Genomic DNA, 14,493 nt, shown 5'->3' with positions numbered 1-14,493 from the left:
CCTTTCTACTACTAATCCAATTGTATTAGTACAACACATTAGTAAATAACCCAATTGCCAATGTGAACAACACAGCCTTGTAAGACCTACCTCAAAGCCAACCTATGTCTACAATACAGCTTAGGCTTAATCCCATTTACTGGCCTTATGAACAGAGTAGAAAGCAGCCCTGCCTGCCAAGTCTCTACCACAACAAAGGAACTTGACACTTGAAGACACAAGACTAATCTGTTTATTCGGTGCGATCTATACGTTGAGGAGGGAAATTTTTGGCAAATAAATAAATAAATAATCAGACAAACGGAGACTTTTAGGCCAAAGAAGGAGCTCAGGAAGAGGAAGGAAGCGGAGTCTTTGCATAGTTCTAAGGAACCGAAGGTGGCAGCAGTAGGCAACGCGGATTCTCAGCAGAAATGCAGCACTTGCAAAAACCAGGGACAGGAGGCGTTGAGAAAGAGAAGGTCAGAAGGTGACTAACTATTTCTTTATCATAGAGACTGTGGTGTGGAACATTCATCCTCTCTACTGGGGTTGGGAGGTGGCGTCTCACATGATCTGCCTGGGCATCCCATACCCGGTCATGCCCGCCTGGGAGGCACCCTTGTTGCTGCCCATCTGCAGACCTATAACGTTCTGTCCCTGGCGAAGCTGCTCCTCTGAAAATCCTCTCCGATTCTGCTGTGCTTTCCTGGGAAGAGGGAGTAAGTTAAAATATGTCATTCTGATCAGCATACTGTTAACCTTTCCCAAGAGCTGCAGATAGACAGGCTCTACTGGGGTCACCTAGTAGAAGATCAGGTCCTATCATGGACTAGGCTCCTACCCTGAGCTACAATCCTACTATGAGCTGGGCCCTACTATGATCTGTGGCTCTTCTACGAACTATTTTCTTACCCTGAGCTATGGGCCTACCATGAGATTGGTTCTATTATGGCTTAATGCCCCACTCTAAGCTGTGACCCTACTATGAGCTATGTCCCTACCCTGAGCTGTGGTCCTACCATGAGCTCTCACCCAATTCTGAGCTGTGGTCCCACCCTGAGCTGTGACTCTAACCGGAGAGATGACTCTGCCATGATACATGAACTCTTTACGCCATAGAACCCCCGAGTTTTCTAGAATTTCAACAAAGAATCAGTGGCAACTTCTCTGGGGATTTCACTCCCAGAGTTTCCTTCTCACTCTCTCCCACAGTTACCTGAAGCCCTTGTGAAAATTAAAATCAGCTCTTACAAAGCATGTCATTAATACCAATCTATCCTTCCCAGCATAGAGCCAAGGATTATGTTTCATTTTGGAGCTGAAGGGCCTGTGAGTTAAGGAAGGGAAATGTGTTATTCTAGCCCAGAAATCAGCAAACTTCAGTAAGGAACCACATAGTAAATAATCTTATGGGTCAGAGAGATCACAATAAGTCATTAATAAAACTAAAACCAGGGTTTCAAGTATCTAGGATATTTTTAGACCAGGTTCACCTAAAACGAGACAAGCTGGTACCTTTTTATAACTGTCAAGAAGAGAAGGGAATTAGGGAACTTAATCATTAATTATCTACCACAATGTTACTCTTTTCATCTCCTGCTTGAACTATTGGGTGGAATTGAAATTCCCTGGCTATTCCGGCCCTTTCCCCAAGATAAACAACAAAAGCAAATCACTTTAGGAAGAGACCCGTTACTGACATGACCATTTAATTTAATACTGAGGTCAGGCCACTTCTGAGAGGGAAAGAGAGAGCTTAATAAACACATCAGAACATTTTTCATTCATTAAGTATAAAAGTAAGCAAATTAGTAAAAAAAAGTTGGTTGATTCAGGGCTAGTTGGATCATAATAAAACCAAATTCAGACATCATGCCAGCTCTGAGAAAAGCCGCTGGGTCAGTTGAGTCCCAAGAGAAACAATGTGAGCAAAGGCAAAGCAGGCAGGATCTGTAGGTCTGGTGGGTCTGACTAGCAGTGTAAGTCTTTCCTTGTTCCCGGACTCGAGCTGTGGGGGCTAGGCATGCTTGCTCTGAGAGGTATTGTGTGTAAAATACCCTGAGGAGCTAGAAGGCTTTTCACCCTCCCTCTTGTTAAAATCACCCTCTGCTCCTGGGGGTGGGAAAGAAAATCTTTACCTGTGAAACCAGGATGGCTCTCCCCGGTAGCAGCCGTCATCCTTGGTGACAGCCACACTCCCTAGAGCCATCAGGGTCCTTTGCACTGCCGCCATGTCCTTCCCTGGAAGCCAAAGAAGAGATTAAAGCCAAGCTTGAGGCAGAGCCAAGTTGTCTGGAAGACTGGACCTCCAAGAGGAAGCTCTGATAGGAAACTGCAGAGAGCACCTTCAAGGCAGGGGGACAGCAAACACTTCTCAAAGTTGCCAAACTTCTTGGAAAGACAAAAAATCACCTGGCTAAACACTGTCTGCTGTTAGATAACACAGACACTCAGTTTCCAATCTGCTCGTCATTGCTGTATGAACAAAACTTTCTAAATACACAGCAGCTCAGATATAGGTAGTTTCCTGCCCTGAGCAGAAGACCTTGTCTAGAGGGTTCTATAAGCTGTGGTGAGGGGGCTCCTGTGGGCTGGCTGATGTGGCAGTCTTCAGAGGAATTTCCTCAATTCCTTGGAATTGAATGGAAACTGGAGAAAATCTGGTTGGATGGATTAGCTACGTCAAATTGTTAGGGGGAAAGGGATGTCCCAAAGCAAATTCCATATAGGCTTTGTGGACTCCACCCCCACCCCAGGTCAAAGCCAAAGACACTGGGAACTCCAAATCCCATCAGCACCAAAGGGAAGGTGGCTGGGACCTCGGGGTGGGTTAAGCAGCCAGGTGGATACAAAAGGCAGACACGTGGGCTTTGGGGAGCCCCCATTTTGGCTCTCCACCAGCTCGCAGCGTCCGGCCAGCTCTGAGAGTGACTTTGGGTTTCCAGGTCGTCAGATCGGGTAGGACGCATTAAAGACTTTATTTCCCTATTTTCTCCCTGAGTTGTACATTTTCCTTATTTCTTTTTCTCTTGTAAATAAACCTTTTATTAACCCTTTTGTGTGTGTCTGTAGTAGAGTATTCATAAGTCCCTTTAAAGCGCGCGGGTGAGGACCCACAGCCAGGAACCCGTTTAATATCGGGGTTGCTCTATAACAAAACCAGTAGCTTCTTTCTTATACCTGATCTGGGGTAAAAGGGTCTACAATCAACCATGTACATAAACTGAATACTCAGCTATTTGGGTTAAAGGCCTGTCAAATAAAGAAAAGCAAACCAACACAGAAAACACTCAAAATGAAACATGATAGGCCCTTTATGTAGTGCTGCTTGGAAGGAGAGAAATGGTGGCAATAAGTAAACGGCATGTATGTGAGTAGGGGATGGGTAGGGAGAGGATTTGCCCTGAGATTTAGTCCACACAAAGCACTAGTGTGGAGGGCAAAAGCTAAAGGCACAAGGTCACAAAGAAAGGCAGGACTCAGCCTAGAGGAGACTGTGAAAGTCAAGGGCAAACATTAAAAGGCCTCTTTAGACCAAGGGAATCATCTGTGGTTTCTCCAGCCTGGCTGCTGTAGCTCAGTCCCTGGGGACTACCGAATTACAGGGGAAAGCGGGTGGAAAGTGAGAATGGAGTCTAACTCTAATAACCCATTTAGGCCCACAGAGGATGTCCATTTATTCAAAGAGGAGAGACAGCAGACTCTCTTCCCTCATCGCTCTTCTGCACCACCTCCCATATTAACCACAGAGCCATTTCATGTATCCTGCGGGAATGTGGGGTTGGTGGATGGATTGCAGGATGAAATGTTCTCAATGCAGAGGTGCCCCCCAGATTTGATTCAAGGAACAGCTGAGGTGCTGAAGAATGGAGATGGGACAGTGGAGGGCACAAGGAATACTGAGAATTAAGAGAAAGGAAACACAGAGGTGGTTGTTAGAATGTTTTTTCTGATGAAAAATATTTCTGTAATTGTCAATGAATAATATGATCCATTTTTTCCCCAATAGAACTGAAGTGATGATATTCTGAAGGATCACTCTGGAAAGAGATTTGGGAGAGTTTATACTTAAGCAGGGAGCCATTAAAAAGAACCTAGAGACACAATGAAGTAGGAAGGCTGAGGAAGGTGAGGGTCTATCACTCTTCTCTGTACAAAGAGCAGACAGGAAATCTGTTTCTCTTATCTAGTGGTATCTGGTTGAAAGAGTGGGTCTGGTATTTTCAGGATCTGGTGAACTGTGGAGCCTGACACCCAGCAACTCAGCTATAGATACTACCCTGAGCCATGAGTACTGAAGCAAGCACACCCTCCTTTCACAATGACTTTGCCACATGAACCCAGAAAGAGGGGACTACGTTGGGTAACATAACTGTCAATTCCACCCCACCCTCATCCCAGGAGAGTAGACTAGGAAGCAAATGCATAATGGGGGCAGAGGAAGCTGGGGAAGGGGGCATTATTTGGAGAAGTTTTCCTTACTAAAGGTCCCAAGGCCAGAGATAAGTTATATTGCCTACATACTTTTATTATTCATGACATCAACCCCATGGAATTGATGTTATTCCTCTCAATGTGTGAATAAGGAAACTTATTCTGGGAGGATAACTAATGTATCCAGAGTCACCCAAAATGTAAACCAAGGCCCAAATTTAGCTCAGGTGCCTCAAGCAAAGCCTACCAGCAAAGACCATGAGGCACACTGCCATGTTCTACGTCTCCCTCCTCCCACATTGTAGGCTGGCTGGGCAGGCACGTTCCTCAGTGATCAGGGATGATACAAAGATGTGGCCGTGATGCATCAGTATCAGGCCAGATAGATATTCAGGGAATCAAAGTGGGGCACAGTTCTTGGGCCCCACTGGGTCAAGGGCACCAATCCCAAATGGCCAAGTGCCACTGGGTAGAAGGGGGCCATTTATAGAGGCTGATTCCTGTCCATTGAATTTAATATTGAGGTCCTGAAACTGAGGGTAAAAAATATTTATTAAATGTCTAAAGGCACAGTACAGGAAGAACTGTGAGGTATGCTAGGTATAAAAGCAACAAAAGCTAAACTGCGTGAGTTACCACCAAATGTAACATTGGCCTGCCTGAGAGCAGAGCTTCTTGGACTAGTTATGGGATTAAATTAAGAAGAAATATTTTAAAATATGAATTTTGAGGTCATTCCCTTGATAAATTGATTCAGCAGGCCTGAGATGGGGCTGGGAATTTGTTTTTCATAAGGATTCCAGGTGATTCATACCACCAGGAAAGTTTTCACCCAGTAATCCCACACTTGAGTGATCATGAGAATTACCTAAGAATCTAAAAAGTCAGATTCTGGGACCATCTGCCGAGATGATTCTAATGCAGCCAGTTGGATAGGCAAGCACTGCTTTGATACTTTGATTTTTTAAGAATCACACTATCTGACATGTGTTAAGTCCTAAATACATCTTCGTAAGTAATGCCACCTTCTTCAGAGATAGCTTCCACAATGTCAAACAGTAAAGGGCTTGGACCCAAGGTGGGGGCCAGGTGAGAGCCTGGGGGCTGGGAATCACTTGGCTCCCTGAAAGCTAGCCCTCAGCACCTAGGCAAAACAGCTTGAAAACTGCTGCTCAAGGCTATTCCAAAGAAGAAAAAAATGTCTTAAAAGAATCACCAGCAATGCCTAGAGAGCAGAAATCAGACTAAGTCGAGGTAATGATGCAAGGAGACCACCAGGCCAACGTGTAGATGAATGAAGAGGAGCCAAATTTACACCAACAACCATCCAGAATTTCATTCGGGAGATCTGGTCTCTTCTAACCCCCGTCAGGGGAGGAGGTAATACTACCCTTGTGGTTATAGAAAGAGGTGGTAAGGTAGTAGCTTTCCTTGCTTTCCTGGAAAAACGTTTCAGAGGGTCTCAGAGATCAATTGCCATTTCTACTTGTGATTAAGGCTTCCCTCTTTGCTGCATTATCACAACATAAGGTGTCTGCAAATGCAGTCTCACACCCACACTACTTGGCAATCATGTCTGCGGAGTGAAGCCTGCGCTCCTGCATGTGGGGACCCACCACACCAACCAGGGGGTTCTTCTGTGGGCTAACACCATAAAGATACTCAAGCAGGATTTTGTTCTCCTAAAATTTTCATTACTCTTATGATACCTTTTACAGATCTTTGGAAATAGAAAAATAATGAGAAAGGTAAAGAGAAAGAAAAGGGTCAGAGAGAAGTCACTGGGTGTGTGAAGTTAGACTGGACACTCTCATTCCAATACTAAAGCTATGACTACAGTCAAACTCTGCTTCAGTGCTGCTTCCATTTTATATCAGTTTTACCTCATCCTTGTGACTCTTGGAATACTGGCTCTTTTCATCTTTCTGAGACTTACAGAAAGACAACCAGTGAATGAAGAAACCATTTCCTGTTTTCCTGTGTAATAACTTAGGCATCCCCCTGCTCCCCTCCCCATAAGCCCAGCTCTCCAAAGTAGAAAAAATACTGGCAGAGTCAAGGGAGAAATATCAGCAGAAAAGGTGGGAATCTCTCTGTGGGATTTATGAGTATTTTGTGGCTTGTTTCTCTGGAGCAACTCTGTAGCTGTGGTTCTCAAAGTGGGGTTCCCAGTCCAGTAGAATCAGCATCACCTGTGCAGCTGGAGGAATGCAAATTCCTAGGCCCTACCCCAGACTTTCTACTTCAGAAACTTGGGGGCTGATGTCCAGCAACGTGTGTTTTAACAAGACTTCTGGGTGATTCTCAGGTATACTGGAGTCTGAGAACCACTGCTGACAGAAACAGTTGCCAGCAGCATGTGGTATAAATGTGGTAAAGGCTGTTCTGACAGAAACGCAGGCTTCAAACAGCAGGCATTTGTGATGACTCACATCACCGCAGGTACCTCACAATATCCCAAAATATCCTTCAAACTGGGTGAACTATCTCTTTTGCTCCTGCTGTTGAGGAACGACACATACAGTGATACCTCCCCAGAGAATATATTTGGTACTTCTAGGCACTCCACACCTCCCTGACTCCCACTCATCAAGCAGAGGGAGTGGGGGGCACAACAAACCAATTGTCCTGGATCCTCATCAGTAGGATTACTGAGAAGAATAATCAGAGTTGGTAGATCCAGAATGTCCTGCCTGACATTCTAGAATTTTACACTGGCTGTTTGGTTATGGAAAGGAACCAGAAATGTCAGTTGCTGGTGGACTTATAATTGGGGAAAGCAGCTCACACTTGTTCAGTGTCTATTAGCCAGGCACTGTGCTAGACATTTACACACTGGGTTGTTGTAAGAACTCTCCAAGGGAGATGCTGGACCTATTTATCTTGAAGGGAATTGGGGCTCTGAGTTGCTAAGCAGCCGCACTGAGGTCACACAACTAGGATACAGTGACCTTACTCCAAAACTTCTTGCTCTTTTGACTCCACCAAATTCTTTTGGGTCTGGAATTAACAGAGCAATATATTATGGGGAAAGGTATCAAGAGGGTAACGACCCAGAGATGGAAGAAGACAATAAAGTGCCTGGAAAAGCTGGTTCTTCTCTACCGGTCGATCACCGATGAGGTGAAGGCACCGCTGATGACAGAGAGGGCAAAGGTCAACCTTACCAGCACCTGTGTCAAGCCATTAATGAAGTGAAGTCCCTTTGTTCCAAAGCAAAAAATATACCTTCCCAGACTTGCCTCTTCCCCCACCCTCATTTTCTATTAGTCTCAAAAAGCACAGAGTGACGACAGTGGTAATTTCTACACTGCCAGCATTTACTCTACTCTGCCATGACCGGCAATATGCTGAGTACGTCTAATGCACCATCTCACTTATTCCTTGTGTCAAACCTGTGGAATAGACACTATTTTCCCCATTTTACAGCTGTGAAAAACCAAAGCTGAGAAAAGCTAACTTGTAAGTGGTGGAAAAGGGATTTGAACTGGGTAGTCTAACTTCTAACTCAGAAATCTGAACTCTTATCACTTTCCAGGAATAGCTTTCTGGTCCTTCTGACCAGCACTCTTGTTGGCTCTCAAACATTCTCTCTCTTACACACACACACACACACACACACACACACACACACACACACACACACTCACCCCTTCCTTTCTCTCCTCCCTCCAGTACACTCTGCTCTGAGTCACAGCTGAGATACCCCACCCCTGTCCTTTCCAGAAATCCACAGAAAATCCCAAAGGAAGCTGCCAAACATTCACCTTCTCTTCTCTCAACTCCCCAGTCCCCTTCCACTGCTCCAAGCTGCCCTCTCCTCTTCCCCATCAGTGAAAAGAACAGGTCACCCTCAGCTTCCTCCCAGTTCCATGGCTGCGTTTTCTGGGCTATATAATCCTGGGTGATGCAACCTAACTCGCAAACTCCAAAACTCTTGCTCTTTTGACTCCACCAAATTCTTTTGGGTCTGTAATTAACAGAGCAATGTATTATGCACAAGAGGTTCCATTTTAAAACGCTGACTCTTTTATTCTTGTTGCCTCTGAGTCCATTCCACATAAACCACCTCACATCTAAAAGGGGTTTCAGGATAGTGGGAACATCTGGGGCCACTGCCTTTCTAAATTACAAAGTCTTAATGAGAAGGCACTTGACAAGTGTGACTCCTGCAGCTTTACCTGTCTATGACATAAACACAACATGGAGTCGCCAGGTCAGCTGTACCAGGCAAAGCTCTCCGTGGAAGATGTCAAGGAGGGGAGATGACAGATGGAGAGCTACTGAGACTAAAATCCTGCACAAGAGGAAGAGAAGCACCCAGGCTGGGAGGGCTGGACAGCAGCCACAGCCACAAGCATCGGGAATGAATGTGAATACACAGAAATGTGAGGAAAGCACCACCACCACGGTCAGGTATAGAATAGTTGGGAGAAAACGGGACTAAGCTAAACAAAAGGCTAGCCCAATAGCTGTGTACACAAACATGACACCTTCACATGCACACAGATATGCCCGACCCTGCCTTGTGGCATGGCTTTGATTAGAACGCATACATCCCCAGAGCTCATGAATGACAACCAGCTCTTGCAACACGGCCTTGGGCTGGGCATGGTCGATCTGTCCACACTGTCATACTGTGGGTCTCACCACTGGCCTCACACAAGACCAGCTCTGCCCCTGGCCCTTTCTCTGCTCATAGCAACTCACTTTCCCACCTCTTGCTCCATGGCATGGTAACAAGTATTGGCCTGAGCATCAGACAGTATTTCTGGGGGATATCAAGAATCCCCTCCAATGTTTACGTGAATCTCCCTAAACCTCAGTTTTGACCAATTTCTCCACCAAGGCAGCTACCAGGCCCTGGGGCTTCTAGAGGCATTTTGCAAACTCCCAAGCCTCTGCTTTCCTATTGCCAGCTACATTCCCTATTGCAAGCCTGCACTGTTCCCATGAAGTGGGTCTCCTTCGTCATTTCCTGTGAAGCTCCATCCTTCTGCCCTAGGGATAACGTCCCTCAGTGCCTGTGTTGTTCTATTTCTCTAGGAGCATTATCCTACCCTGGAGCCCAGCTGTCGTCTACCTCTCTCAGGTTATTGCAGTCATTCTTCTCTTCTCTTCCCTAAGAAGCATCTAACACACAGGGCTGGGGAAGGTGTTTATCAGAGAGCATCGCTCACTCCCTGCTCTCCCGCTACTGTCCTTACCTCCTCAGTGTAAGGTTCATCTGCGTGGTTTTTGGGAAAAAAATGAAAAGCAAGTGAAAGCATCATCAGCAAAGTAGAACCAGGAAAGCACAACTGGGACACCCTCTTCTCACAGATCTTTCAGTTTCTTCCTTCTACACATTTTCTGTCCCTGGGGAGCCTCACTAGAGCCCATTGTATAGACAAGGCCCTTAGTACAGGAGCTTTAGGTTTCTCTCCTCAGTCACTGTTATGACTCAACAGCACACTCCTGGTGTCACTAAGAGAAACTAAGCTTCTTGGTCAAAGTCTGACAAGGCAGACTCGTGAAGGGCCTATTCTCTGGCATCAGAGAGACTAGGTTTAGTTACAAGTCTGTTTATTAGTAGGCGTGTGATGTGCACAAGCTATCAGGGGCAAGCTTCGGCTTCAGCTTCATCATTCATGAAATGGAGAAACTAATAACACCTACCTCATAGAATTGTTAAGAGAAATAACTGGCATTAGGCTGTAAAACACTTGTACTGTGCCCAGCATATAGGATATTATTAATAAGGTACAGCTGTCTTTATTAGTTTTATTAGCCACCTTTATTAGGATATCACCCTTGTTTTGATGCTCTACACCTCAACTGAGATATTACATGGAGATCTGAAGACTAGGATCCATGAAGGCCAAAGGCCTGGACTCTAACTTTGAATATGTGAATTTCCAAGTCATGGCAAAACACAAGAAAAACGTCTGCATTTTAAGATTTTAACAAATCATCTATGGAAGAGAAAAGAAATGCCAGCTCTCTGCCTGACATAGGAGGAGTATGAAGAATAAAGAGGTAATTGTTTCTAAGTTTTATAGAAGGTCCTCTGCTAGGAGTCTGTTTTAGCCATCATCTGAAAAGCGCTTAAAATATCACTATCTCAGATCATAGGAAAGTTACCCCATGGTCACTGTCGGCAGAGCCATCTGGGTCACGCCCTTGCTGTCCTATCAGTTGGCTGCTGACGACAGCCAGAGGCTGTGAGCATGAGCAGAGCCAGCCCGGCAGCCGCTTGGCTGGTCTCTCTCTACCTCCTGTGCCTCCGGCAGGCCTGGTGTGGAGCAGCTGCATGAGCAGGCCTGCACCTGCAGGCATAGGGGGACACTACGCACAGGGACTCTAGGTCCCACGTTCTCTGGAAGTGTCTCCATTCATGTCATTTCCCCCTAAAGTGGTCTTAAATATGTCCAAGAATGTGATTTGATTTTATGCCTCTAAGATATCTTAACCAAGTCAATTCACAAACATGAAAGCCAGCAATCCTATGCACGCTCTGAACAGAACACATCATCTGGAAGGTATAGTCAACAAGCTCTCAGATAATCATTTAATAAAAGGTTGGAGAGCTATTTATTTCTCAGGGTGAATGACAACATCGAACCAGGCGGCTTTGTCTATAAGCTTGCAGCTGATGAGTCAGCGCAGCGCCCACTGCTCCCAGTAGCTGTCATTTGTTTGGAGAGAGAGTAGTAGGAGGGGGAGCAGGAATGGAAGGCATCCATATAACCATCAGCTTCCTCTCCAGGAGAAGCTTCTGTTTACTGGTTAGTTTGCTTAAGACCCTGCTGTGCCCTGGGATGTGTGTTCCCTTGAAAGAGGGTAACCCTTTTAATAGAACATCACAAAGGGGAAGGTTAACTATGTCTTCCCTATGACAGCTGATACCCTCCCCCCTGATACCCACCCCTCACGCACACACACCCAGACCCAGGGAAGAAGACTAAGCAGGTTTCACAAAGAGATGGGCAAAGGAGAGGGGGAGGGGAGGCGTGTGGGGCTGTTTACCTTCCCACAGATCCACTGTCTGAAAAATGTCAGTTGTCCTGACACCGTAAATCTCTGCTGCTTTTAGGAACTGGGAGATTTGCTCCATCTGCTTAAAAGCCATCTTTGACTCTGAGATCTTGGGAATGGGCTCTTGTCCTGGTGGGTATAGACTGTTTATCAGCTTACAAAGGACCTGAAGGGGGCAAAGGCAAAAAAGAAGTCAACGTTTCCCTTTGTATATACCAGTCACTTAATGCAAAGTAAATCCTTCCTCTCTCACCCCCAGATACTCCCTCTGGTGCACCTGAGGGGCACAGCTCACAGGTTTGGACACAGGTAAACACTGCCCCATGATGGCATGGGCTCAGGGCCCAGGTTTCCACACCAAACCCCAAAGACCCAAAAGACCCCATTCCTCTTTGCAGAGTTGCTAGCGACTGCAGTAAATCCAGTGTCTGGGATTCCCTTCCTTTCTGTCCCTCTCTGCTCTTCTTGTCTTTTTTCTGGGTGAGGGAAAGAATGTTGACAGAAAGGGAATGATGGGTGGTGATGAGGCCATGATTCCAGACTTTCCATGGAGGAGCGAATTAGTAGCTTCAGGAGAGGTCAAATGTTAAGACTCTAATATTCTCTCAAAAGGCAGATCAGAATCAGGTTTCAACAACTGGTCCCCTATGTGCTAATGATGTATCAAAGAACTGACTGGGTAGCTTCCTCCCAGATACATATAACCCAAATCCTGGGGGAGCCCAACAGAAGGGTGGAATAGCAGTTACATAACAGTAAATCACAGCCTGCAGGGAAAAGATGGGCTTGTTAGAATCAGCAGAGCCCTCACCCTCCAAAGCCAGGGAGCATCCCTGTTTTTAACTGTTACCAGGTAAGGATTCCCTTCAGCTTCCTAAAAACCCACCCATTCAGCACAGACATTGAGCACCCCCAAGGAGCATGGCTGCCAAGAAGGTTGGGCAGGTGGTTAAACCCCCCCCCCCAATTCCTTTGTTTTACTATGTTACCACCCCATTCTCCAGAGGAAGGAATGGCGCCAGAAGATCTGAAACACCTAAAGGCTGGACACATCTCAATGAAATACTTATCTCTATTCTCAGTGGGAAAAGCAAAAGAGATTAGAATTTGCCAACTCAGAGGGAAGCTGCCAGGTCCAGGATGGTGGGGAATCCCCTAAGCTAGCTAGGGTATTGTTCAGGGAGCCCTGAGCTTCCCACCCTGAAGATATCGGGCATTCCCTCTCCCTTCCCATGAGATTAAGGGCTTGGCGGCGGCAGCTCCTCCTGCAGCCTCACTTTAAAAGAGAAGACTCTAGAGGGTTCCCTGCCTGACGCCCCAACACCAGGATCGCTGCCAGCCGGCCTTACCGTCCCGTCCATTAACCATTTCTGAAAATGGGCCCTGCCGGGGGGCGGGTGCTCTATGTCCTCTGCGCACTGCAGGATGATCCAGTCCACCAGCTTGTTCTCCAGGTCCGCGTCGTACTTCTGCTCGATCTTCTCCTGCACCTCTCGGCTTAAGCCGTAGCTCGGGCCCCGGTTAGCCATCTCTGCAAGAGAAGAGCGGACACGCGCCGCGCGGCATCCACACAATAGCAGCAGCAGCCCCCGCGCCCCGCGACCGCGGCTGGGATGAGGCTGGGCGGCCTGGCCCAGCAGCGGCAAAGCGGGCAGAAAGCCGGGCGTGGTTTAAATCAAGGAGCCAATGAAGCCCATGGGTTTCACCTACAAACGGCAAAGGAAAGCGTAGCCACGCGCCAGTGACTCCAGAATAAAGTCCCTGCCCGCGGGGGGGTGGGGTGGGGCGCCGGAACGCCCCTCTCGGTCCCGCCTATCGATGAAACGAGGTGATGCCCAGGGACTCACAGCCACGGCCGAACTCCCAGGCAGCGAGGGGGGGCTGGGTGGTGGTCGCTTCTTGAGCACTTGGCCACGGCTGGTACCCCGAGATGGGAGCGAGCAGGTAATTAACAGGCTGGGAGGAAGACCGCCTCAACGTCCAGCAGCTGCTGCTGCATCGCGGCCGGGAGACTGGTACACTGATTTGATTTTCTCCTCGCTGAGGAGGGTCAAACCAGGGCCGTTGCTAAGGGCCGTCCAAAAAGGCTGCCTTCTCCTGTGTCACTCAAGCCTGCCCCCCTCCCTCCCTGTCTCCCTCCTTCTGGCCGAAAGCTTCTTTCTAGGCTGCACAATTCTTTCTCCTCTGGGGAGACAGCTGATTGTCTACGGAGCTCGGAGCCCGCATCCAGCTGCCAGGAGAGGGGTGGGGGTGGGGCCTGTGGGAGGGTCCGCTCTGTCAGCTGTCCATCTGTCAGGGGCTGCCAAACAGTTTCCCCATGCCCCGAGGTAACAGTTGTCAGGCAGCACTGGAGGGGAGGGACTGAGCGCTATAACCACTAATTTATTCAGTTGCCAGCCAGAAACATCCAGAAACATCCATTCTGGTGGATAATTGTGGTGCCTCAGTTTGACTAATTCAAGGAATTTAGCTTTTTAATGCTATTTTTCATCGAAAGAACTAAAGAGCAAGTTTTATAAATTAAACAGAGACCAATGTACTAAGAACTCTTAGAGTGAACGATTTTGATGTAAATGTTTCATCTGCTTATATTAATTAAGGACCATGAAGGCATAGCTGACATATTATCAGTGGTAACTGAGTATTTGGTAGTAAGCAAACAAGACCTCAGGAGAAGTCGCTAGATCTAAGTTGTACTGACATTTTTACAACTGCTAAAGAGCTTGGCATTTTGTTTTCTAGACTATGAGACACTTGGGGGTAAAGAGTGAATCTTGGCATTATGTAAATCGCTGGATACTTTTCATGAGACAGGCACCCCCCAAATTTTCTCGTTGGTTCACTCAACAAATATTTTTGGAGTGCTTACCTTTGACAAGTACTGTACGGGGAAAGAATAAAGTATAATTCTTACCTTTAGAACAGATTGACTAATTAGCTTAGGCACATTAGAGAAAGCAATTCTAGTACATGTGATGGTGATCTTTGTCCCTGTGGGAAATTGATTAGGAGCTTTGCAGGAAGTGACTCCCTCAAATAATACTTGTGTGGAGAAAAATC

The 14,493-nt window shown here is 46.8% G+C and overlaps 1 protein-coding gene across 1 annotated transcript; it reads right to left on the bottom strand.

Moving 5' to 3' along the window:
• Positions 1 to 301: 301 nt before the first annotated feature.
• Positions 302 to 12,962, bottom strand: TAGLN3 (transgelin 3; the record flags this gene model as incomplete). The annotated part of the gene is made up of 4 exons (XM_084232206.1): positions 302 to 688; positions 2,121 to 2,223; positions 11,425 to 11,599; positions 12,783 to 12,962. 4 exons carry the CDS (start codon positions 12,960 to 12,962, stop codon positions 547 to 549), a joined length of 600 nt encoding a protein of 199 aa, XP_084088332.1. The 3' UTR covers positions 302 to 546.
• Positions 12,963 to 14,493: the final 1,531 nt, after the last annotated feature.

This window comes from Talpa europaea (genome assembly GCF_964194135.1).
Source record: "Talpa europaea genome assembly, chromosome: 4".
In the NCBI taxonomy this organism is placed as follows: domain Eukaryota; kingdom Metazoa; phylum Chordata; class Mammalia; order Eulipotyphla; family Talpidae; genus Talpa; species Talpa europaea.
Note: the sequence above shows the minus strand (reverse complement) of the source record. Positions and strands in the feature narration are given on the sequence as shown.